The sequence below is a fragment of the Tachyglossus aculeatus genome, chromosome 16 (genome assembly GCF_015852505.1).
Source record: "Tachyglossus aculeatus isolate mTacAcu1 chromosome 16, mTacAcu1.pri, whole genome shotgun sequence".
In the NCBI taxonomy this organism is placed as follows: Eukaryota; Metazoa; Chordata; class Mammalia; order Monotremata; family Tachyglossidae; genus Tachyglossus; species Tachyglossus aculeatus.
The window spans coordinates 32954345-32981139 of NC_052081.1; the positions used below are offsets into that span (position 1 = coordinate 32954345).

The 26795-nt window shown below is 43.4% G+C and overlaps 1 protein-coding gene across 2 annotated transcripts in view; it reads left to right on the top strand.

Annotated features, from left to right (window-relative positions):
- The window catches only part of XPNPEP1 (X-prolyl aminopeptidase 1), a 43526-nt gene extending 23474 nt beyond the window's left edge, over positions 1-20052 (top strand). For both annotated transcript variants that reach the window (XM_038757933.1, XM_038757934.1), the window contains exons 8-21: positions 1648-1743; positions 3902-3983; positions 4960-5170; positions 7387-7476; positions 7963-8013; positions 9691-9749; positions 9932-10009; positions 11903-11974; positions 13772-13832; positions 14896-14965; positions 15931-16104; positions 16424-16500; positions 18514-18612; positions 19495-20052. In XM_038757933.1, the coding sequence (XP_038613861.1) occupies positions 1648-1743; positions 3902-3983; positions 4960-5170; positions 7387-7476; positions 7963-8013; positions 9691-9749; positions 9932-10009; positions 11903-11974; positions 13772-13832; positions 14896-14965; positions 15931-16104; positions 16424-16500; positions 18514-18612; positions 19495-19623 (1349 nt within the window). In that variant the 3' untranslated portion in view covers positions 19624-20052. The remainder of the gene's footprint in view (positions 1-1647; positions 1744-3901; positions 3984-4959; positions 5171-7386; positions 7477-7962; positions 8014-9690; positions 9750-9931; positions 10010-11902; positions 11975-13771; positions 13833-14895; positions 14966-15930; positions 16105-16423; positions 16501-18513; positions 18613-19494) is intronic.
- Positions 20053-26795: the final 6743 nt, after the last annotated feature.

Sequence of the window (26795 nt, forward strand, 5' to 3'; positions counted from 1 at the left end):
ATTGATCTAGAGTTTCATGACACTTCTCCATCTCATTGTGTTTATTAAACTTCCTTGTTTCAGAGTTGAAGTGATGTGAGATTTTTGTATCACCTGGCATGGTGTAGCTTTCAGTTAAAGTTATGATCTTATTCATCTGGTAATGCCATTTAATTAGGCTTAGTTTGTTCTTACCAAACTCGTTCGAATGGCTTTGTTACTTTGAAGGCAGTGTTTATTAGTACTGAGCTGGATGTTGTGGTTCCTCTGATTTATCAACTGAAAACAACATGACTGAGGCCCAACATCGAGGTTTCCACATCGTTCCCCTTCTGTGTTCACCCAGGTATTTGGCGAATAAAGCCAACTTTTCTCTTGTATTGTATGGATCACTGAGTCATGCCTTAGCCAGGATGGGATCCCAAATTCCTCAGCTCTTTCCTCCCCCTGGTCCACTATTTTTTGTTCTTTTCTAAAGTCTAGATCATGAGCTGAAGATTTCTTTCAGTACTCCTTAGGTCACGTGGCATATCAGTAGATGATTTTGGCTGGCAAGTGAATGGAAGGGACTCTGCAGAGAGGAAAGGGGCACAGCTGAGGGCTTAGAGGCAGGGGGAGGCCCTCGGGTGAACCTCTTGAGAGGGCGCGCTGTGAAATGTAGAGAGCTTCCCAAGAGGATCCCTGTGGTTTAATCAGATCTCAAAAGGTCTCCTGGGAAGGAACAGTCTGAGAAACGCTGGGCCATACTCCTCTGCCCCTATTTTGGCAAACTTTAGAAAAAGCATTCCAGAGCGGATCTTCAAAGCATCATTCATTCGTGGAGGCAGCTTGCACATTTTTCCTTCTGTTGTGCACCCCAGTGTGGTTGTTACTTTGAGACCAGGCATGCAAGCCTGGTAGCACAGGGTCAGTCAAACATCCTTTCCCTGCGTGCTTCAGATTTTTTATTGAGACCGTGGCTTCAGCAAATAGCCCTCGTGCTTGGGGTAGTCGACTCTCGATGCCAAATGTCTGTTCCGTTTAAGCCTTGAACCGCACACGGTGACAAAAGCCAGGCAATCTTCTCTTTGTCTAGCTACCAAATGCCTGATTGCCAATTGGAAGGGATACAAAGCATCCCTGTCCCTAGGAAGTTGTTCGTTGGGCCTGGGACTTACTACATAGCCAATCATGATGAGTCTGCGACTCTTTCTCACCAGCTTACTGAGCAACCTCCCCATGAGAGTTCCTCCTCAAGAGAAGACTTCTGCTTCTCTGTTTGCAGTGGCTTCCAGGTGTCCCTGCAACAATCCAGAGTGGGGCCAAAAATGTCTATGCACGTCTAACCTGGGGGCAAAGCGGGCTGCCTATACATTTGGCACATTAAACAAATACAGGAGTGCCATGCAAGGGACATGTATGATGGGGAACTCTCTGGGATCCCCCTGCTGCGTGCTAGAAAAATTTGGACAGTATCAGCTGCAGCAGTCGTCTGGTTCTTTGGTTTGTTCGTTCATCCGGGCATTCATTCCATTGGGTGGCAACTGTGGGGCACCGGCTAGGTCCCGATTGCAATTCTGAGTGCTCAAGGGAGTCCGGCTAAAGAGAAGAGAGTCCATCGTGATCCAAGAGATTCCCTCAAAGCCTCGAGCCACCCCAAAAGCTGTAAATCCCATTTGTTTATTTTAGGTGTTGCCTGGAAAGATAAAATTGCTGAACTTCGGGTGAAAATGGCTGAGAGAAAGGTCTTGTGGTTTGTGGTCACAGCCCTGGATGAGATTGCATGTGAGTACTCTGTTTTCGCCCGTAGGGTGTCTTACCCGATCTCTGCTTCTGTTCATCAGAAATCAGTTTACTCAGTGCGCCGGTGGGTGTAGTCAGGAAATAAGAAACTGTAAAGACACCAAGCGGTCATCCAGCAGATGCTCATTAAGAACTTCACCTTACTTGGGATCTGTGAGAGAACACGACCATGATTACTAGTTGATGCACTGGCACGTATTATTGACGGGAAGCAGCTTGGCCTAGTGGATAGAGCACAAACCTGGGAGTCAGAAGGACCCGGGTTCTAATCCCGGCTCTGCCACTTGTCTGCTGTGTGATCTTAGGCAAGTCACCTAACTTCTGTGTGCCTCAGTTCCCTCATATGAAAAATGGGGATTAAGACTGTGATCCTTTTTCAGGACAGGGATTGTGTCCAATCCAATTTGCTTGTATCCACCCCAGTGCTTTGTACAGTGTTTGGCATAGAGTAAGTGCTTAACAAATACCACAGTTAATTTTAGGGGAAGCAGTGTGGCTTAGTGGATAGAGCATGGGCCTGGAAATCAGAAGGTCATGGGTTCTAATTCCGGCTCCGCCACTTGTCTAATGTATGGCCTTGGGCAAGTCACTTACTTAAGGTTTCTCTGCACCTGTTACTTCATATGTAAAATGGGGATGAAGACTGTGAGCCCTTTGCGGGACAGGGATTGTGCTTGTATCTACCCCACTGCATAGTACAATGCCTGGCACTTAGTAAGTGCTCAATAAATACCATAATAATAACAATAATAATAATAATAATAATAATAATGGTGATGTTGCCTCTCTCTGGATAAGACGCCCCATTTCTCTAAAAATCACCAGAGGAGGAGACTCCACATTCATTCTTGGTAGCATGCTTCAGAAACTAGTCAATCGATCAATCAGTGTTATTTCTTGAGCACATAATATGTGCAGAGTCCTGTACTAAGTGCTTGGGAGTGTACAGTACACCAGAATTAGTGGTCATGTCAAGAAAACTTCCTGGTGTCTGACTTAAATCCATTAATATCAACATTATGCAGTGACTGTTATGAATACCTCTGATCCTGCTAACCCAAATGGAGGATTAGTAAGACTGATATGGTGTTTCAGAGTACTCCTGCCTTGTTTTTTAGGACTTAATTTTAGTGCTAATTGCCCTAATGTTTCTAATACCCAGAGTAGGCAAGTAACCCTACCAAATCCCTCCACTCCATTGTGGAGTGAGACACTTGATAGCACGGAAGGAGCAGGCCAACTCCAAGGGTGGGTTTGCAGATTCAGATTTCATTCATGTGGGACAATAGCAATGACTCATTGCTTTTCTTTCTGTTTAAACGGAAACTCTTTTTAATCGGAGTCTCACTGAAACCTAACAGCAAGGTCCCGATTTGGCTGTCCTTATGTATTTTCAGTTTTTATGCCCCGGAGGTTCGTTTTGACTTGGTTACGTAAGCCTAGGGACCCCCGCCCTCCCCCACCCCCAGGTGGAAAGAGACATATAATATTACCCTCCGGACCTCATTCCCGTTTTTGTTAACTTTGGTATTCTGGAGGTTTCCTGCACGCCTCGGGCTCAGCATAGCACCACAAAGCCTACACAGGGAAAGGAGGGGTTGTTTGAACTCCTCCTTGTTTGGTGGACAGAGCCAGTGTTTTTAAACACACATACACATGCACATTTTTGAACTCACACGTTTTTTGAACTCACCTACTCCCTGTAAACTCGTTGTGGGCAGTGAATGTCACTGTTTATTGTTGTATTGTACTTTCCCAAGCAGGATGCACTCAATAAATACGACTGAATGAATGAGTGTTTTCCAATACACACACGCACACGTCTTTGAACGTACACACACGCTTCCAAACGCATACGTTTCCAAAAACACACATTTTCCAACATAGACTAGTGACTAGGCAATGGGCTTTAGGAGAAATATTCTTAGAAATAGTTCTGGTGCCATCCAGTGGCAAAAATCAATGGTAGTTAAAGTCTCCTACAATGAATGTTGACTTGAGCAGGGCTCAGATTCCTTCTGCGTTGCCCCTCAAGGCTTTTCCATGTGGTACCCCTCCATTTTTCTTCCCCCCCGCAAAATGGTAATTTTATTTTGGTCACAATGTAGCGTGTTATAGTCTATTTTTCGTTGTTTTCCAGGGTTGTTTAACCTGCGAGGGGCAGATGTGGAACATAATCCAGTGTTCTTTTCCTATGCGCTCATAGGAGCTGATACAATCAGGTGAGTTCACAGTCTTTGCTGTTTCCTTTCTGCAATAGATTGCGGTTCTCTCTGCATATGTCATCCTACTATATCTCTCCCTCTAGACTGTAAGCTTGTTGTGGGCAGGGACCGTATCTACCAACTCTTTTATATTCTGGTCTCCCAAGTGCCAAGTACAGTGTTGTGCATACAGTAAGCACTCAGTAAATATAGTTGATTGATTGATTGCCAGCTCTGAGCCCCACATTCTAGTAAACAGTGTTCCCCAAATGTAATCATTTCTTTCTTCCTCCTGTATTAAGGCAGGACTGTACTAATATATTGGGTCTTTCTGCCATTTCAATAATAATTGCTTCTTCTTTTTTCTGCCTTCCTTAACCCTAGATTATGGACTGGTGTAGGATCTAGAGTATGACCAGTGAATCAGGAGCCTAGCTTCTGAGTCTCAGCATTGTCACTCATTCACTGTGTGGCTTTGGGCAAGCCTCTTTGGGCCTTAGATGCCCATCTGTAAAACTGAAACAATGATAACCGTCTTTCTCTACTTCAGACAAGTGTTGTGAGAACAAATTGAAGTAATTGAAAGGTTAAAATACTTTGATTTCGTAGGAAGAAAGATCCTATACCAATCTGTGGCATTTTCATTATTATAACATAGACCATGCCTAGTAATCTCTCAAGTTTGCCTCTGTGGTATGCCTGGCTTGATTTCTATGTTGTTCCAGAGGGACATTAGTGATGCTAAACGCTACTTTTTTGATCAGAGCAGCTTCGGTTATTCTATGCTGCAGATATACGGTAGTTGTCAGAAAGCCCAAGCCACCAATGACGGAGTCTAACTAGTATAACTAGTATATTGAATTTCTCTCACTTGTCAACGTGTTCAACACCTCTCCTTGTTGTGGTTTCCTTGTTCACTCACCCCTGCTCTCTCTCTTCTCTGCTGGCCCCGTCTCGCTGGCACTTGACGGTGCCTGGCCTTCTCCTGTTGCAGATTGTTCATCGATGGCGATCGTGTGAAAGCCCCTGATGTGAGAGAGCATCTGCTGCTTGACTCGGCTCTGACTGCCGAGTTCCAAATCCAGGTTTTGCCCTACAAATCCATCCTGACGGAGCTCAAGACCATCTGCGCCAACCTTGGCCCAAAGGACAAAGTGTGGGTCAGCGACAAAGCCAGCTACGGCCTGACGGAAGCCATCCCCAAGGTCTGTGGCCCAAGGGAAACAATCCCCCCTGCCTCCCGCCTTTCCTGGTAGGCAGAGGACTATATTTAGGGCAGCTTGACTGGTCTCCCATTGGCAAGGAGCACAGTAGGTCCCACCTTGTGTTACAGGGTCACCTGGCTCTTGGAAGTTAAAAGACTTGGCAGCTATCTGCTCTCCACTCTCTGCGTTATCACAGGAATTGCTGTCAAACCAGACGAGGCCTTCCTGCTTTAGAAAGTGGTTTGCCCAGACTGAGGGGAGTTGAGTGCAAGAGGACTCAGTATCCTGGGGTCAACTACTCCCAATCTGAGAGCTTCTCTTTGGGCTTAGAAAAGGTTGTGCATCCTGCAAGAAAACAGGCTATAAGCTGATGTGAAAATCCAGAGCCAGAGAATCATACCTCTAGATTTTAGGCTCCTTGTGAGTAGGGAATGTGTCCACCAACTCTGTTGGATGGTATTTTTTTTATGGTATTTTATTAAGAACTTATACTGTGTGCCAGGCACTGTACTAAGCTCTGCGGTAGATACAAGTTAATCAGGTTGGACACAGTCCCTGTCCCACTTAGGGCTCACAGTCTTAATCCCCATTTTACAGATGAGGTAACTGAGGCACACAGAAGTTAAGTGACTTGCCCGAGGTCACTCAACAGACAAGTGGTGGAACCAGGATTAAAACCCAGGTCCTTGTGACTTTCAGGCCTGTGCTCTAGCCATGAGGCCACACTGCTTCTCTCCCAAGCACTTAGTACAGTGCTCTGCACACTGTAAGCACTCAGTAATTGATTAGTAGACCCCAGCCCAAAATAATGATAGTATTTGTTTAGTGTTTGCTGTGTACTATGCACTGTATTAAATCCTGTGGTAGATACCAACCATCCTTATCTTATACGGGGCTCACAGTGTAAGGGGAAGGGAAAATGGATGTTTCATCCCCATTTTTTACTGATGAGGAAACTGACTCACACGGAAGTTAAGCGATCTAGCCAAGGTCAAACAACAGGAACGTGGAAGAACCCAGGCCTATTCTCTTTCCTGAACTCCTTTCAGCATCTGAGTGCTCGGGAATGTGTTGGCCAGATTAGTAAAGTCTTGAGTTAAAGCAAACTCTCCTTGGGCATCTTCATGAGCGGATCATGCTACTGCTACAGATGATTATTTATGGTTGAGACAGCAGCTGGTAGCCATATTCACCAATATATTTGGTCCCCTGGTGAAAAAGAACCAGAAATCACGTTCTAGGTGTCATGGAATGAGGACACTACCTGTGTAGTCTTGCTAGTGGAGACATAGCCTGAGACTGTATTGAGTTAATTTCCCGGTCGTGAGTATGGATTGGGAGCCTTACTTTTTGGGTTCCTCAGAGGAAAAGCAGTGTAGTACGGCTCTAGCAGCTCAGAAAAATGAATGCTCAGGCCGTGGACCCTCCTACACCTGGCTCTTTGGATTTTTATGGAGATAGCTAAGTTTTGAACATAATAGCTTAGAAAATTTTTCAGCATCAAATGTGTTAAAAACAACAACAACAGCAAAAAAAACCCAAAGCCCAAAACTTTCCTGGGCCAACCTTGAGCAATAAAAAGAAAGGAAGTACAAGGCCTTCCTCTCAGAATTCCCTCTTTCCTGGGCTAACAGATCCCTCTTTTTAGAGTGGGAAATGGGTTGGTTTGATGGGGAAACAGTGCTTAACTCAGCTGATTTCATGAAATGTGTCAAGCTGTAGGAGTTTTAAAACTGAAGCCTGAATTTAGAGATTTTAAATAATTGAGCCCTTATTTTTATTTTTATTAAAAGAAAAACAACTGATGTCACTCTGATGAAGTTCCACATACCTATAAATTCCTCACAGGTGGAAGTCTGGAAAGCTTGTATAGGAGGGAGGTGGTCTGGAGAAAGGAGAGAAGAGGGAAAGGAGGAGAGAGAGCTATTTAATTAGTGGTCCTCAACTTTATTTCTGTCCAATAAAGGGAGGCCACCCCCCTTCGGAGACATCAGCCACAGTGTTTACCTTGTTCTGCTGTGTGAGGGACTAGATGTGGGAACCCAATTAAGCCATCTGCCGTGTCTGCACTTAAATGAATTGTGTTAATGAATGCTACTATTTCAATCCAGAACTTTGCTGTAACTCTCCCCCAGCATTACCAATGGGAAAAAGAAATGAGCTTAACCAGTTATTTTTATTTTTTAATTTTGTCCAAATGGTGTTCTTTGCTGTAGGCACATCGGTACTTCGTGCCTTATACGCCAATCTGCATTGCAAAGGCTGTGAAAAATGCAACTGAATCTGAAGGCATGAGGCGAGCCCACGTGAGTGAAGCTTTCTGGATGTATGATAAAAGGTCCAAAAGAGGTTCAAGGTTGTAATTGAACTTTTCCACTGGATGTGATGACAGAACCTTTTCCCAAAAGAGATCAGAACTGTTCTTGAGGAGATATCTAATAAGGACATTCTGGCCAAAACCCTGTTTGATAACCTTTTGTTCCACCTTTACAAAACTCTCCTTAGAATGGGCCTCTTCTTGTGCTTGTATTACCCAGGCATATAGCCATTTTCTGTTGGGAGACTGAAAGTTGAAAACACAGTATAGGGAATGGTTGGATAAGCACTAAAATCTATCAGGCTGCTGAAGCATTCAAAAAGTTAGGAATGTTTTGTGGTTTGTTTTTTTATTTTTTGGTATTGTGTTAGGAAGCAGACAAATTTTCAGAGAAGGGTTGCTTGACTGGAGCTTCTCAATCTGATCATCCATCCTTCAATTTTAACTTATTTCATTTTGCCATTTTTCCCCATAGATTAAAGATGCTGTTGCCCTGTGTGAACTCTTCAATTGGCTGGAGAATGAGGTGTGCTTTCAGTTTAACTTTAAGATATTGATATAATGAAATCTTGATTAGCATGTAATATGCCTGTTCAGCAGTAGGATAATAAATTCTTTCAGGGGTAGAAATGTGACTTTGGGTCAGATTTTGCTGAGCTCTGCCAAAGGGGTGCAGAGAAGTTTTTTGCCCGAGTGAAGAGTGGTCCACATGAGTAACATAAATTATAGCCATTTTCTTTAGTGGCAGATGTTGTAGATTGTGAAAGTGCAACTAGGAATACGGATGTCACAGAAGATATGCATACTAGAAATCAGCAAAATTGCCCATCTTTGCCCAGGGTGAGGTACACAGGGTTAGGGCAGGCTTGAGGGGCAAGATGTCTTGCATGGAGAAGTAGCTGCATTCTCTTTCCTGATCCATTTAACCATCACAGGAGGATGATGATAATTATGTTATTTATTAAGCTCTTCCTATGTGCTAAGCACTAGGCTAGATACAGGATAAGCAGATCACACAGTCCGGGGCCCCACATGTGAGGTCCGTAATCGCATCAATCAAAAATGTTTATTGAGCACCTACTGTATATAGGGAGAGCACTGTACTAAGTACTTAGGAGAGTATAACAGTGGTAAAACTATGTATCTTGTACCCATTTTACAATGAGAAAACAGGTCCAGAGAGGTTAAGTGGTTTTCCCAAGGTCACACAGCAGTCCAGTAACTGAGCTGGGATCGGAGCTTGTATCTTCGGACTCCCTGTTCCATCCCACTATCCACTGAGAAACCTTGCCTGTCATTGCATAGCTATGGAAGGATCCTTATCTCTTTATTTGATAACAACATAAATAAAAATCATTTGAAAAACTGAAGTTATTTTTGACATGCCACTTTCTTCTTTCACTGTTAGGCTTGGAAATTGCGAACTGGATTCTTAGTTAATGGGCGATATTAAGTTCTTACTATGTCCCAAAAACTGTGCTAAACTCTGAAGCACAAACACAAATTAACAAATCAGACACAGTCCCAGTCCTGTATGGGGCTCTTTTTGCCACTGAAAATTATCAGGATAGATGACAGAAAGGACCTCAAAAGAAAATTTGGTCCTTGTTCCACCAGGTGAATCACCATATCCCCCAGAAAATAGTTGGCTGTTCCACAGCCTCCCTTAGTACCCTGTTCCCACAATGAATCCCTCTGAAGGAGGTCAAATGTCATTTGAAAAAGAGATTCTCTTACTGTCATCTTTAAATTATATATTATATTAATGTCCGTCTCCCCCTGTAGACTGTAAGCTCGTTTTGGGCAGAGAACGTGTCTGCTAATTCTGTTGTATTCTCCCACGTGCTTAGTACAGTGCTCTGCCCATAGTAAGCACTCAATAATTATGATTGATTGAAGCAAATTTTCCCCTGTTTACTTCTTTTTGGAAATGGAGTACAACTGTAGAGTTTTGAACTCCAGAGAGCTTGGGTTCCCATATGCATCATTGTAGATGAACACTTAAAGGAAAGCAAAATTCAAAGGAACATTTCAATTTTAGCCAAACTTTGGCCAAGTGCTTAACTACACACCCATCTTGATAATGTTTAAGCAGCTTTCTGCCAAGAAAATAGCCAAGATTTGAGACTTTCCTCTCCTTAATGAGAGGGAGATTGGGGAATTTTCTTTGTCAACTGATGTTTGCCCTCCACTTCATTGTTAGGTTCCCAAAGGCACAGTTACTGAGATTTCAGCTGCAGACAAAGCAGAGGAATTTCGTAGGTAAGGAAAATTGTCTGACTCAACTGACTTCGAGCTGATTTCTTTGAAAATCAAAATGATATTGAAAAGACCTTTGAGTATGGGATTACCATTCTTCAGCAGGAGGGGAACCCAGAGGGATTTGAGGGCTTTCTGGTTGCTGTCTACTGCCGACTTGGATTCACTTGGTGCTTTCATTTCAGCCAACAGGATGACTTTGTGGACTTGAGTTTCCCAACAATCTCAAGCACGGGGCCCAATGGCGCGATCATTCACTACACGTAAGAGAACTGGAGCTCACACGGTGGGCTGGCTTGCTTCTGCTTCTTTGGTAGTCGTGGTTGAATTTCTTTCACTTGAACCGAAGAGAGCAGTGATTTTTGCAGGAAATTGCTGCCATTCCCGCTAGAGTGATGGAAAGGCAATCAATCGATGGTACTTGTTGCTTACGGTGTGCAGAGTACTGTATTAAGTGCTTGGGAGAGTACACTATAACAGAGTTAGTAGACACAGCCCCTTCCCACAATGATCCAGGACTTCTTTGGTCAGAGGAGGTTCTGGGCATCTCCTGAAGTCTGCCTATTCCCCATCCGTAGCTCTCAGAGCCTTCAGCTCCTATCTCTCAGCTGTTTTCCTTGGGAGTCATACACCAGATGGAATTCTCTGGAATTCTCCTCTGCTACTAAAACAGCTGGATGTGATATGCTTCTCCTTTCTGAGCTGGAGAGGGGCAAGAGATGAGTCCATTTGTCATGACGCATCAAGACCTTTCATTGGAAATCCTCCAGGAGTGACTTGGAGCTAAGTGATGATCGTCCCACAGTGTTCCTCCCACAGGCTCCTTTCCAAAGACTATGTACCTTTGCCATTGTGTCACTCTAGAATTTTCTCCCTCTCTGAGAGGACTCTACATTTTGGGTCCTTTGTGCTCTCCAGACCCACATGAGCCATGCAGTCATCAATCAGTGTTATTTATTGAGCACCTACTGTGTGTAGAGCACTGTACTAAACAGAAAGCCAATAATGTTCTAAATCTATATAAGTGGATCCTATATAGAAGAGCTTAATGAAAGGTTGCCTTATTTGAGGGGTGTTTAATATGTGGTGGAAGGGGCCTCAGTGTGAAATCAATCTATAATAATTATGGCATTTGTTAAGCACTTACTATGTGCCAGGCACTGTACTAAGCGCTAAGATTGATACTAATCTATCAATCAGTAGTATTTGTTGAGCACCAAGTCTGTGCAGATCATCATTCTAGGCTCTTAGGAGAGCACAGTAGAGTTAATAGACATGATCCCTGCCCTCAAGGAACTTAAAATCTAGCCAGGGAGATGGGCACTGAAATCAATTACAGGTAGGATGAAACAATAGAGTTTTAAAATATTCAAGTACAGGCCTTAGGGAAATCATCAAAAAGACCATTCATTTTTGGCTTCAGACCAACTCAGATGATAAATTTCCCATCAGGAAAACCTGAATACCCTGTGTCTAATTTAATACCTTTAACTAAAGGCTTAGACAAATATTGATAGTTTTTCCTGTGGTTCTCTTCAAGCAGAAAGAGCTGCTTTGGCTATTTGAAATAAGTTTTGGTGTCTGCTAGTGGATGGCCTCTATAAGATCAGACGATCTGGGGGACTGGTCAGAACCCCTGTCTTTTAGACATTGAGTTATCATCAGCTCAGTAGGTTCCTGATCTGGAGCCACTGGTTTCCTATTCCTATAAGAAGTGTCTCACTATAATACTGTCACCTCCTTTTCAGCCCCCTTAAGTTAGTGCCATATGCTCAGTGATCCTTTGGAATGTGAAAGGCTGACCATTTCCTTCTTATTTACCCACATCATAAAGTTTCCATAAATGGACTAAGAAATAGTTCTGGTTAATTTATACATTTTTATTAGCAGATTGTAATAACCAGCTTTTTCAGATTCGAGAACAGAGTCTCTGGGTACTTTGTGCCCTTGCAAACAACGATATAGTCCCTTCAGTGCAGAATGGGATTGGGGCTAGGGTGATTTGGGGGATAGAGATGGGTTATGTTGTGAAATCAGGAACTTGGCATTGTACCCTGTTGAATGTATGACCTCTTAACTCTGTAATTGAATTTTCATGGGATTCTGTAGATCCCATGACTCATTCTGGGAAAAACTGACTCACTTCAATTTTCTAGGCCAGTTCCTGAGACAAACAGGACTCTGTCGGTGAATGAGGTGTACCTTATAGACTCTGGAGCACAGTACAAGTAAGTGCAAAATTTGAACCAGCACAGTTTCCCAACTTCCACAGAAGACTCAACCATTTGGATAAAATCCTGGATTCCAGCTCTAATACAGTCAATTGATTACAGGTTTTTTTCCCTTAAAATATCTCAGTTAACTCTGCTTTCCCCCCCACAAAGTATAGTTTGAAAATGATTTTTCAGGAAGTCGCCTGATGTTAACTAAATAAACACATCTTTGGGAAGCCACTTTAAAACCCTGCCTGGTCTAACTGACGGAAGCTGCCACCCTTATCTACAGCTGCTCTGTAACCCATGTGAAATGGGGGATGCAGCTTAGCTGCTAACTCTTGCTTGTCTGACCTCCACCATTAGCTCCTGACAGTGTCAGAGCACCTCAGAGAAGAGAACTTTTTAGTATTCTCATCACTTCTTAGGATGGGAATTTAGATCTCAGAGGGAGAAGGAAGCATCTGGGTGAAAAAAGAGTCACCACACTTTCTGTTTAGTAAAGGCAAGTGAATAGAGAGGCACCAGAGGGAGCAGTGACTTTTAATGTTCATAATTGAAATGTGCCATCTTACTAGTGAAAAACAAAATTAAAAACCACTTCCCTCCCCCACTGGATAGGAAATGGAGTATTCTAATTAACTTAGTGGGCCTCAGAATATTCTAGTAGTAACATTTTTATTTTATTTCTAAGCGGTAGTACTGGCATTTGGCAGTATACCCAGTTCTGCCATAATGTGTATTTCTAATTTGTGCTTTGGCAAGAGCATGATTAGGGAAATGGAGAACACCCTTCTTACTACAGGAGCCTGTTGAGCTTAGTGGGTTGTGTTATCCAAGATACATTTTGTGCGTCGGTGGCTGTGTGTGGATTTGGAATGGATGGTAACTACAACGTACATTTTCCTTAATGCAAAATTCACGAGGATTCAGCCCTTGTGTGGTGGAAGAACAGGGTATATATGAGAGTTGATGTTTTTCAGAAATTTAGGTAGACTTTTCAATAAATATAGGCTTTTAATTTTGACTCTGCTGTAAAAGGTTTTTCCTACAGCCTAAAAGGTCATCTAAAAGGTTATCTCAGCAGCACCTTTTACTGTGAGTCAGTGTATTTACACACAAGATAAGGTATTTTTTCAGGTTCTCATTTACCTAGGGTCATAAATAGGCAGAATTAATTTAAGTATAATACCCTGGGCCCAATCTGTGCTTTCTTGTATTTCCTCCTCACGCAATTTCAGACTCCACCCTAAATGACCTGGTCACTTGCTAAATGGTTGGGAAGTGATTGATTCATTCAGTAGTATGTATTGAGCACGTACTGGGTGTAAAGTGTTAGACAAGACTTTTTGGAGCATGCAGAAAGCAATAAGCAATAAGTACCCGCCTTCAAGATGTTTACAGTCTAATGGGCGATTCACCTCCGGAAAATCCCACTCTATTTCAGTGGGTGGCCTGAATTCATTCCTATTCTGAGGAATCCTGCCATTTTGTAAAACTGCATCTTAACCCCTTTGGGAATATTCTTACAGATTCTGGGGCAGTTCTTTCTGGCCTCTGGTTTCATGTTTCCTCAGGTCTACTTTCACGCTCTGCTCACACTGGGCATTAATTAAAACCCAACACCACTTCTCTGAGGTGATTAAGCGAGTGATTCTCTTTTAAAGTGGTCCCCAGAGAGTCAGGTATCTATAGAAGAATCACAGCTTAATTCTAAAGTGAAAGAAGTTCCTTTCTGAGTGTATAGGTTTGAGTTTTTTGTCTGTGGGTAATGTAACACTCGAGTGAATTTTTGTCATTCTCTCTTTAAAGGGATGGCACGACAGATGTGACGAGGACAATGCACTTTGGCACCCCTTCCACCTATGAAAAGGTAACAAATGCCAAAGGAAAAGGCCAGATCCTAAACGCCTCACTCCGCTTTTTAATTAAAAACCAACATTCAAGAAACAGGCGGGAACTTTTGGAATGAAGCACACTTTTCATGAAACCCTTGAAATAAGTAAAGTTATCAAGCTCTCTAACAATCATGTTTGTTGGGACCCAACTTTGAGATCCTTTACATTAATGGTGAATAAAGGGAAGAGCACTTGAAGAATTTTTCAAGGGGCACTGTGCTGTTGAGGGCAAGGTTGGGTAAGGTTCAAGATCACACCTGGTTGTTTGAGTGTCAGTGATCCCACCCCCTGTTCTGTAGAAATGAGGTTATAAACTACCCTGGACTTTCTGCCCAGCCCGTTTACCCAACTGGAAGCATGAATCTTAGGTATTCCCATTGCTTCGTGTAGACTTTGGGCAGACGGGAGTTTGAAGGGCATTTTTTCAGGGGTGACATTAGTGAAGGGAGTATTGGGATGATGGTGAAACATATATCACTCCAACTGGTAGACTGTATATTCCTTGAGAATAGGTAATGTGCCTTTTAGTCTTAATTGTGCCCTCCCAAATAGTGCTCAGAACCCAGTAAGTGCTCATTAAATGCTATGGGATGGGTGAAATGATCCTACGTGCTTTTGCCCTTTCCCCTTATCTGGCATATCAAGCCAGTTTGGAAAAAAATCCAGGTCAACTTTGGGTGTTTAAGGCAGTCTTTGAAAATGTAGATCTCAGATACTCATTGTTGCAAGACTAATTTTTAAGAGATTCAGGAGAAAAAAAATTATCTGGAAGGATCTGAACGCAGATGCTTTCTTCTACTTGTTTGGGCAACTTTCTGGAGATCAAAACAAATTTGGGCTAGTAGATGGCAGCTGAATTATCATACAGGAAATCAATATTACTTATTGAGTGCTTTTTCCATGCAGAGCACTGTACTAAACACTTGGAAGAGTACAATAGAGTAAGTAGCTGTGATCCCTGTTCTCAGTCCTTTCCTCACCACTCAGTGGACTGCTTGCCCTCCTTCCTGGTTTTGATTCTGCTCTTTTTCTCCACAGGAGTGTTTCACCTATGTCTTGAAGGGCCACATAGCTGTTAGCGCAGCTATCTTCCCAAATGGAACCAAAGGTGGGTGGTCTGACTGCTTTTATTGTCCATGGTGGGGAGGTCAGGATTTCAGTCTGAGTGGGTTGTGCATATGGAGAATTCTGTTCACACTGGCATAAATGTCTGTTGTGTTTCTGTGAATAGTCTCACTGAAGACAATGTTTTAATTGCGGGTCGCTCACTTTGCCGGGGTCAGCATCAGGACGTGAATATCTGGAACTGAAGAGGGACTTGGAGGACATTTGTATTTCTTTGTGGCTTTGGTTGTACTTTTTTGGTCTGTCAAACTGTGTGCCACAGGGTGAAACCCAAGGCAACTGCGTTGGACCCTGGAGATGTTATTGAGAAGAAAGCCAGGTGTTACACAGTGCAAGAGGGATTAGACATGACTACAAAGGGCCACATTTGGAAAGATCTTCTGCCCCTTCTTTTCTGAATTGGGTTATCTGGGAAATAATAATAGTGATAATAATAAAAAGGTGGTATTTGTTTAGCATTTGCTATGTGATGAGAAGCAGTGTGACCTAGTGGAAAGATCACAGGCCCGGGAGGCAGGTTCTAATCCTGACTCCACCACTAGCCAGCCTGCTGTGTGACCTTGGGCGAGTCACTTAACCACTCTGTGCCACACCTATAAAATGGAGATTAAATACCTCCCATCTTCCTCTCCTTTAGTCTATGAGTCCCATATCTGGGACAGGGACTGTTTCCAGCCTGATTGTCTTGTTTCTACCCCAGGGTTTAGTACAATGCTTGCATCTAATCGCACTGTGTTACTATTATAATTGTTATGATTATTATTATTATTATTATTAAGACACAATCGACATTGAAATTCACCTGTGACTGTTTGTGTGACTGAAAAGGCCAGTAATGACTCAGAAGCACAGCAAGAGTCTTGTCTCTTGCTGTGTTGTCCAGATTGATGTTTGCAATGCCTGATGCTGTTTTCTGTTTTGCCTCCTTGACTCTAATGACAATTGCAGGCCACCTACTCGATTCCTTTGCCCGTTCTGCCTTGTGGGACTCTGGCCTAGATTATCTGCATGGGACTGGACATGGAGTTGGGGCTTTCCTGAACGTCCACGAGGGTCCATGCGGCATCAGCTACAAGACGTTCTCAGATGAGCCCCTGGAGGCAGGCATGATTGTTACTGATGGTATGTTTCTCTGTGTCCCTTTCAAATGACTTTAGCAACTCATTTGGAAATAGCGTACTTGTCCATTCCTCTTAGACTGGAAATCCCTCAGCAAGTTGACGATTACTAGGAGTAATTATGAAGAGAGACTGTTGCTGAACTCACTTAGTGGTGGGAAGGAAACTCATTAGGGTGGGGGAGTGATGGGAGTTTGAGCAATGGACTCAATCACTATTGACACATTGGGGTTTAATTTTTCCTCTGCCTCACTCCTTCTGACCAGTGCTAGTCAAGCGTGTCTTCACTGGAAAGCTTAATATGTTACTTTATGTCAACCTAGAGCCTGGGTATTATGAAGATGGGTCTTTTGGAATCCGAATTGAGAATGTTGTGCTGGTGGTGCCCACGAAGACCAAGGTGAGTTTGCACTTCAGAAGTGCTCATGGCCTTCCTGGAGCTTATTTGCTTCTGGAAAAATACAAAAACTTCATATTGTTGAGAAGCTCCCAATCTCCCTACCTCCTTCTGGCCAGCACCCCGACCTGTTCTCCAAAATCCATCAGTGGGCTTTATGTACCCATTGCTTTCATTTCCTCCCCACTTGACCCCAAATACTCTGGTTTTTGTCCCCTTCAGTCTATTTAGACAGTGCTTATCAAGTTTCCTGAAAGTCTCTGACCACATGGAAGCTAAGTCTAATGGGCTCTTTTTTGCCCTTATTCTTCAGGGAAGCAGTTGACATAGTGGAAAGAGCATGGGCCTGGGAATCAGAGGACATAGGTTGTCATCCTGGGCCCGCCACTTACCTGCTATGTGACCTTGGACAAGTCACTTTACTTCTCTGTGCCTCAGTTGCCTCCTCTGCAAAATGGGGATTCAATTCCTGTTCTCTGTCCAACTTGGACTGTGAGTTCCTTGTAGGACATGATTATCTTGTATCTATCCCAGCACTTAGTACAGTGCTTGACACATAGTAAATGTTTCACAAATACCACAGTTATTGTTATTATTCTTCTTCATGGTTTCAAATGCTTCGAGTGGAAGTAATGGAGACTTCCTGGAAAGTCTCCAGTCTTGGTTTCCCCAACTCAGTACACTCCTGGTTCTCTTCCTACCTCTCCACCTGCTCGTTCTAAATTTCCTTTTTGCTGACTCTTTGTCTTTCTCTCTTCTTTAAACCACAAGTGTCCACAAAGCTCTGTTCCACGTCCTTTCTTTTTCTCAGTCTACTCTTGCTCTTTTGAAGAGCTCATCCAGTCACATGGTTTCAGCTACCACCCCTGTGCAGATAATTCCTAAACTTACTTCAGTAGCCCTAACCTTTCACTTGCTTTACAATCTTACATTTAGGGAGGCAATGCCCCAAGTGCATAGCACTGTATTCTGCACACAGTATGCACTCAATAAATAGCATTGATTGATTGAATCAAGACACCCGAGGCCTTCTCTTGGCTCTGCCACTTCCCTGCTCCATGACTTTGGGCAAGTGTGTCTCAAATGTGTGTATCTGTGTCTCATTTCATGTATCTGTAAAATGGAGATAAAATACCAATTTTCCCTCCTTAGTTGGTGAAGCTGGATTTGTGTTCAGTTGGATGATCTTGTATCTACCCCAGTACTTAGCACAGTACTGGCACATAGGAAGTGCTAATAAATATTATTATTATTATATTGCATTTTCTCCTTGCTCCAGAATGTCTCCAAATAGATCAATGAATAGTATTTATTGAGAACCTCCTATGTGTAGAGCACTGTACTGAGCTCTAGGGAGGGTACGGTAGAATAAAGATATATGCTGTCTGCTTCAAAGAGTTTACAGTCTAGCAGAGAAGAGGGAACTAGAATAAATTACAGACAGAAGAAAGAGAGGGTATCTAAGCTATATATAAGTGTTCTGGGAGGGTTGTGAAAACTTAAAGGCTTTAGATGGCCTGGAAAAATTCATGTGGCATTGAATAATACAAGGTAGGGAGAATAGAAATTAATTGGGAAAACTTCATGGAGGAGATGTGACTTCAGAAGGACTTGGAGGATGGGGAAAGCTGTGGTTGATTGGGTATGAAGGAAGAGGAAGTTCCAGGCAGTGGAGAAGGCGGGAGAAAGAGGTTGGTAGTGGGAGAGATGAAAGTGAGGCTCAGTAAGTGCAATTGGGGAAAGCACCTTGATGAAGGTAAGAGTTGGGCAGTTTGTGGTTGTGTCCCTGGCAGGTTTACCTGATTGCTGAAGGTTCCATCTCAGACAGAAAAGTCTCTAGAAGTGACACAATGAGTGGTTTCCTTACTCATCCACATTATTCTGCCTCATGTTCAAGATTGGCATCCATCCCATAATATTACTCCTTGGGATAACATGGCCTGGAAAAGAGAATGACGTGGTGTGTTGCTCTTTCTCAGAAGCAGTAATGCTGTTCTCCATCCTCTTTCTCCACAGTACAACTTTAATAGTCGGGGAAGCCTGACTTTTGAACCCCTGACCTTGGTTCCTATGCAGACCAAAATGATTGACGTGAATTCACTCACCCAGAAAGAGGTAAGGATCGGCGTGGGAAACGAGCCATCTTATTGACTTCAGTATGAGAAGCCCAGGTGGCTCAAGAGCAATGGACGCTTCTCTTCCCCGGTCCTGGAGACCACCAAGAGAAGCTAGGTGTCCCCGAATCTATGTTTGAAAGGTTTGAGAGGGCACAGGGGGCTCAGGGGAGGAAATGATCAATTGTCAAACTCAGAAGCACTGGCAACATAGTCAATTAATGGTATTTATTGAGCCCTTCCTGTGTGAAGAGCACCGTACTCAGCACTGGAGTACAGTGAAACAGAGTTGGTAGACATGTTCCCTGTCCACAAGGAGATTACAGCCTAATCTCTCTTGCATCCAAGTATCATAGGAGTCCTATGGAGTGTAATCCCCCCAGCTGGAAACGTACTCTAGAAGCTGCCCCCAAAGGGATTCAGAAGTGGCTCTTGGTCATTCATTCATTCACACATTCAGTTGTATGTTTTGAGTGCTTACTGTGTACAGACTACTGGACTAAGTGCTTGGGAGAGTACACTACAACAATAACAGACACATTCAGGCCTTCCACTGGCCAAGCTATTGCCATCCATTAAATCTGAGCCCCCAGGAAGTAGCCTCATACCGCCAAACTCCAGGATGGCTTTGCAGAACCCCGGAACTGCCCCCTCTGAGTTTGGTTAGAGAGTACCAGCTGGCTGTGGTTCCCAGGCATCGCCTTGCTTCCCACGTGTAGCAGAGGGAAGATCTGTCCTAGTTGCCTAGGTGACTTTGAGTCTTTTGGACCTCATGGAATCCTACCTGCTCATTAACAACTTAAGGTAGGAAATCTTACCTCACTGGAGCCCTTCTTCCCATGCTCAAGTTCTGTGTTTGACCTCTTCCTGTTCCTTTCTCTAGTGTGATTGGGTGAACGATTATCACAAGACCTGCAGGGAAGTAATTGGGAAGGAGCTGCAGAAACAGGGACGGCAGGAAGCTCTTCAGTGGCTCATCCGAGAAACCAGCCCTATTTCCAAACAGCATTAACACTGTTACCCGTTTTTATCCAACTCTGGGAATAAAATAAACATGGCAAATTCTTTGAAAATTTCAATTCCTCCTGCCCTGCTGCCTTTCCCTCCCCACTCTGCTTGCATCATCCCCACCCTTCTCCCCCCTTCCCTTTTCGAGCGGAATCACTTCTCCAATACCTACATGGAAACCCTTTTACCCTTCTTTTAAAAATTGTCAAAGGTGAGCAAATAGGAAAATTGCTGTGCTGGAATTGCAGGTTCTTTGAAGATCAGAACCTTCAGAGATTTGTGAAAGCGGAAACATGAAAAGCCCCCTCTGCTTTGGCTTGACACTCTCAGTTCTCTGATCAAGTTCCAGGTACTAGTATTCTGTTTGTCATAAGTGCATAACTGATGAGGAGGTATTTATGATCAACAAATAAAAATATGAAAACCCACTTTATTACAGTCCTCTTTATCATCATCTTTTTCCCTGAGATGCTATTCATCTGGCATGCTGGATGAGCAGATTTCCAGAGTTAGGAATGCCATTTGTTAGAGTTGTAGCTATCAGCGTGGTCCTCCTACAGGAGGTAGTCATGGAAGATGTCCATTGGCAGATGGCCACATTAGGAGGACTTGTAAATTGCAGAGGAGCTCCAGGGGGGTAAGACATAGTGTGCTATCCTGGCATTAATTAAAGGCTGGCAGTGGGATAGTTTAAGCCTCTGATTTAAACATTGGTGGAATAAAATAACTTTTTTAAATTTCCTTTTAAAAACTTGATTCAGAATAGACACATTTTATTGAATTTTTGTAAGCATTTTCAGTTCCAAGGATTTTTTTCAAAATGCTCAGCCAGGCCTAATTCTCATCAGGGTTTGAGAGCGAGAAAAAAGAAAAAGTTCAAGTGGAGTGGAGTAAGTCCAACCATGTTTATTGTCAAGGTGAATGTTAACAGCCCATTGGTAGATAACAGATTTTTTTTTTACCTGTTCAAGGTTAATCACAATCTGAAGTGAACGTAGGCAAGGTATTTGAAAATACCTTTGGATCCTGTTCAGAGGATCCAGACTATTGTTGACTAAACAAGTAGGAAAATAAAGGACAATGAGCCATTCTTAAATTCATTTTAAAGCATTCTAAGAAAGAATAGAAAATACGCAGTTTGCAAAATTGGAGGAGATGGACCTGCCAGCAATCAAAATGTGCTGTGACCTGTTAGTCTTGTTCTCCTGTTTTGAGGCACGGGTTACCTGTAATTCTCGACTGCCTAGCCTAGTAGACTTTGTTTCTTGAATGGCCACAATCCTATTCATCATCTCTTTTGTCCATTCCAGAAATTAAGCCTCGGGGTCTTAGAGACATGCATTGTTGTCTCCGATATTCTGCAGTCCTCCAATTCTCGGGGTCTGGGAGCAGTGAAATGCTTCTGATTTTGAGTCGAAACAGATCATAGCTCAAGCGTAACAATAACTCCAATATTTGTTCACAAGACTGTTAAACTTGTCACTTCCCAAGGCAGCCGTCGGACTCAGGGTTGATATAATTGGATCAAGCCGGAAAAACAAAAAGTTTTCGGGAACACTGCTTGTCGGAAGCTTCCTGACAGAGCCCCAAGTCAGCTTGACATTTAAGGCTGGGAGAAATTAACTAGGCGCGATAGCCCCATAAAGATTGAGGGCTGGAATAAAACGGTAATGTGCTAGAGCTGAGAGAGAAGATTGGATGATAAAAATGCAGTTCGGGTGAGGTGCTCTTTCTCACTTTTATATAAATGATAAAAATATTTAGTTGGAAACAAGGAGTATTAGAACCAAGCTGGGAATTAACCGAAAGGGAACATAACATTGTTTCCTATTATTCACTTTATCCTTTCCTTGAAATTCTCCAGCAAACACAGTAAGTATCCAAGGGGAGGTATCCATGGAACGTGTTTCCTAAACCCCAAGAAACTCTGGATCTGAGCTCATTCTCTTCTGTAAGCAAAACTCACCGTCAGAGCCAAGGAGAGTAGGCCCCTGTTATCACTGTGTGTCCAGTCACGGGAACAAATTAAATAATGATAACAATTGCCTGTCAAGCGAGGGTTACAAGGTCAGCCCTCGGTGGGTTAATTTGGATTAGCCATGGGTAAGCAGAAAGGCTGTTTTTCTAATTTGTGCCTAACAGGCTGGCATCTGGATGCCTCATTTGCATAATTTAAAGAGGCAAAATTGGTCTTATTGGTTACAGTGGGCGGCACTGATCACTGTTTATGCAAGTAACGTGAAAAGTCTGGTTTGATGTCAGACAACAGCTTTCTGTACTCCAATGTCATGTGGGGAAGTTTCCCACACCCAAACTCGGCCTAGGGACTGAAATTTTTCTCTGGGTTCCTTTTTAGTGTCCGCTCTCTCCAGAAAAACGCTGACTTTAATTTGAAAAGGCAAAAAAGGTTAGTTTAAGCTAAAAACATTCTCTTCCTTAAAAGGGACGAAGGAGGAGGACTAAGTTAAGATTATCACCATTTTTTATGCTCCTCAGCATCTTCTGAGCAGGTGCCTGCCACCATTGTTAGGGGCAAACTCTGAATCACCCATTTTAGAGGAAGTAGAATAGTTGGTGACTACCAAGGGTGGGTTGGGCAGGGGATGTTATCAAAGTTCTGTTAAAGAGTCAACTTGTTTCAGGACCCAAATGAGATATATTTGCCCTGGGCTCTGGCCTTACCTGAGACTATAGAATCTGACCATATGAGCCTAGTTATAGAACTCAGACTGTACTAGGCGTCGGGCTTAGTTGTGAAATCCAAAAATCACCCAATCCTCTGCTTGTCCTTGGCCGCACCAGAGCTGTAGGGTTTCTCACTTGTTTTCGCAGGCACGCAGAGTCACCGGATGCAGGCCGCTATCTTCAAGTAGGTCGGCTTCTGTCATGCCAGCCTTTCTCCCTGGCTTGCTGGGGTGAGTAGACCAAAGTTCCAAGAACTGCAAGTTCATAACTCCTGGTCCTCGTGTCTAGGGCAAGGACAAAAAATCTACAAATTTTTGGTGAAAGAATGTGTAACCGCAATGCTAACAAAGAAATGAAACATGACCCCTGAGGGAACCCCACGCTGAACTAGGTTAGCGTTTAATTAAGCTGCCTATAAATTGCCGTGGCAGCAAGGAAGGAGTTTAATGCCACAATTAAAACCAGCAGCTATATTTTTGCCTTTTATCTTCCCCTGGGGTTTGTAAGCTAGTGGAATCAAGTTTGCCTTTTGTTTTGGTTGCTTGGCATTATCTTTCTCATTAAGAGCATTCTAATAATGCGGCTGAAGCCTAGAGCTGCCTGGAACTGAAGAAGGAAAAGGAATTAATCCATGACCTTGCTGTCCGCAGTCTGAGAGGCCACAGGCCATTTGCTATGTAAACATGAACTATGTGCCCTTTTTAGCCCTCTTCAGAATTCTCCAGGATCTTAGTATTTTTGCCTTTCTCCTCTGCTTTCCTCCTAAAATATCTGGAGCCTCTCACTGTCGGGTGATGATGCAGGGTCACATTTTACGACACTCATTAATGGGGATAATTTTATATGTTAGTGTCCTTACTGGCCCTGGGGTTGTGACGTCACGGACCTTGAGGATGGTGGTCTGGGGTGCAAAAATAAATGAACACCATGGAGATTGCAATGCCAGTGCTCATTCTGGCCAGGAAATTAATTCTGGGAATAGCAGCCAGAGAAGACCCTAGGGAGCCGGGGCATGGGTAGTTCTGCCTTTTATTTATGCACCTGGAATGTGTGTGGAATAGAGGGCAGGCCCAAAGAAAGGGATATTTGTCTTTCCAAAGGACATGGACTTCCTGGGGAAACATCCAGAAGCCAATAATAATAATAATGATGGCATTTATTAATCAATCAATCAATCGTATTTATTGAGCGCTTACTGTGTGCAGAGCACTACTATGCGCTGGGAAGTACAAGTCGGCAGCACATAGAGACAGTCCCTACCCAACAGTGGGCTCACAGTCTAGAAGGGGGAGACAGAGAACAAAACCAAACATACTAACAAAATAAAATAGAATAGATATGTACAAGTAAGATAAATGGAGTAATAAATATGTACAAACATATATACATATATACAGGTGCTGTGGGGAAGGGAAGGAGGGAAAATGGGGGAGATGGAGAGGGGGATGAGGGGGAAAGTGCTTACTATGTGCAAAGCACTGTTCTAAGTGCTGAAAATTTTACTTCAGCCCTTCTAGGTGATTTATTCTAAACCCTCCTGTGTATTTACACTTTTTTTTTTAATTCTCAGAGCAGAGAGGGGATTAGAACCCAGGCCTCCAGCCTTCCAAGGCTGTTACCTTTCCTCTAGGCCACCACAGGCCTCCCATGGCTTAGAAAATCAAAACAAGCAAGGGCCATCAGGAATGTGGATCGCCAGCCCTGCTCTGTCCCTCACTGTAGCTGACTTTCCAGCAAACCACTGCAGTGTCTCATAAGCCATCTGCTTTGTTTAGCCCGGTCGATGCATTTTGAGCAGTAGATGGCAATGTTTATTTCCGTGTTGACTGCACCTTCTTGCTTTACAAGATAGCGGCTGATGAGTGTGGAGTCAGAGCCTGATGAAATTTTAATCATGACTAATAGATAAGGTGACCAGCAATCTAGTTACCTTTGCCAGGTCAGGAACTGGACAAAGAATAGGGCTGATAGGGAGAGACAGAGAAGGCGTGTGCAGAGAAATAAAGGGGAGAAGAGAGGGGACCTGGTGGGAGATTCAATCCTCCTTACCCACATTGCTCTCTCCTGTTGCCAACTATCACTGCCGTCAGTCCCACGGCCCCCACCGCTACCCACGGAGAGTCTTGTCTTTTTTTCTGTAGGAAGCAGGAGCCACCAATTGTATTTATTAAGCGCTGACTCTGTGTTTACTGGAGAGAGTACAATATAACAGTTGGTAGGCATGTTTCCTGCCTACAAGTTTACAGTCTAGTGGGGAAGGGAGACATTAATATAAAATCAATAAATTAAACTGTGGGTATATACATAGGTGCTGTGGGGCTGAGCAGGGATGAATAAATGATGCAAATCCTGTTGCAAGGATGACACAGAAGGGAGTGGGAGAAGAGGAAATGAGGTCTTAGGAGGAGGAGGCTTCTTGGAGGAGATGTGCTTTTAGTAAGGTTTTGCATTTGGGGAGAGTGAACGTCTGTCAACCACGAGGAGGGAGGGAGTTCCAGGTCGAGTGGCAGGATGTGTGCGAGGGATCATTTAGGAGATAGATGAGATTCATTCATTCATTCAGTTGTATTTATTGAGCACTTAAAGCGCTTGGGAGAATACAATATAACAGACACATTTCTGCCCACAGTGAGCTCACAGTCTAGAGGGGGAGATTGAGATACAGTGAAGAAGCAGTGTGGCTCAGTGGAAAGAGCACGGGCTTTGGAGTCAGAGGTCATGGGTTCAAATCCCTGCTCTGCCAATTGTCAGCTGTGTGACTTTGGGCAAGTCACTTCACTTCTCTGGGCCTCAGTTCCCTCATCTGTAAAACAGGGATTAAGACTGTGAGCCCCATGTAGGACAGCCTGATCACCTTGTATCCCCCAGTGCTTAGAATAGTGCTTTGCACATAGTAAGTGCTTAACAAATATTATTATTATTAATGGAGTGAGGGGTGCGTGGGGTGTGTCATAGTAGGGAAGGTGAGGTAGGAGGGGGGAAGGTGATTGAGTGCTTAAAGACAAAGGTAAGGAGTTTCTGTTGATATGGAGGTAATGGGCAACCACTGGAGACTCTTGAGGAGTGGGGAAACATGGACTGAATGGTTTTAGAAAAATGATCCAGGCAGCAGAGAGAAGTATGGACTGAATCAGGGCGAGGCAGGAGGCAGGGAAGGTCAGCAACAAGGTTGATTTAGTAATCAAGGCGGGAGAGAATTAGGGCTTGGATTAACATGGCAGCTATCACCATTGCCCTGACTGAGCAGCCTTGAGGCTGTTTATGGAAGTTTCTTGATTAGTTGGAGACACATCATTTCTGTTGCTCTGGGAGGCCTATGAATGCCCCCAAGGTAGGCCTAGGTTGCTGATGCTGCCACTGAAAAAGAAGGGGCAGGGCAGCTTCTCCTTCCTGTAGCAATATCACTGTGGTGGGTTTTAGAGTTTCTTCCCACCATCTGAGCTCTAATGGGTTTATGCCTAACTCTAATGGGTTTCACCCCTACACTTTTCGACTGATGGAACAAAGCTCTGAAAAGTGTTACCTAAAGGAAGGAACACAGACCTGGAAATCAGAGAGCCTGGGTTCTAAACTCAGCTTTGCCAATGGCTTGCTGTCTGACATTGGGCAAGTGATTTAACTTCTCTGGGACTCAGTTTCCTCATCTGTAAAATGGGAATTCTATCCTATTCCCTCCTACCTAGACTGTAAGGCCCAGGAGGGACAGGGATTGTGTTCAACCTGATAACTTTGTAACTACCTCAGCACTTAGAACAGAGCTTGGTACAGTAAGTGCTTAACAAATACCATAATTATTATTAATATGGGAGCATCTGGTCCCTTTGCTTATAGAGGGACTCATCTGTTGAGAAGCATTGCGAATGAGGACTTGTCCCCATTGGATTTGTCTACTTTGTGCCATAGAATCAGGGAATAATTGGGTTAGAATGAATGTCCTGAACTCATCTGCTACAATTCTCTGCCTTTAGGATGGATTGCATCTAAACTTCCTTGATGGCTATCATAATTTTTAAAATCTCCAGAAAAAGAGACCTCTTATTATGTGCCAGACACTCCACTAAATTCTGGGTAGATTCAAGGTAATCAGTTTAGGCGCTGATCCTGTCACACAAGGAGTGCACAAGTAAATTGGACGAAGGAGGATTTAATCCTCATTTTCCATATGAAGTAACTGAGTCATAGAGAAGTTAAACGACTTACCCAAGTTTACACAGCAGACAGATGGTGGACAATTCCAGTGTCTTATGGGGATGGGAGTCAGGAGACCAAGGTTCTAGTCCTAGCTTTGTATGACCTTAGACAAATTACTTGCCATCTCTGGACCTCATCAATTTACCATTTTTCAAATCTTTGGGTGGGAGCTTGCTGGAAATAACCCCAGGACCTCTCCCAGTACAAATTAAGGGCTCCTAGTTCTTCACTGAGTTTTCCATCTCCTCCTAAAATTATGAAACACCAAATTGCAATGGTATGGTACTCTAATAAGGGTAT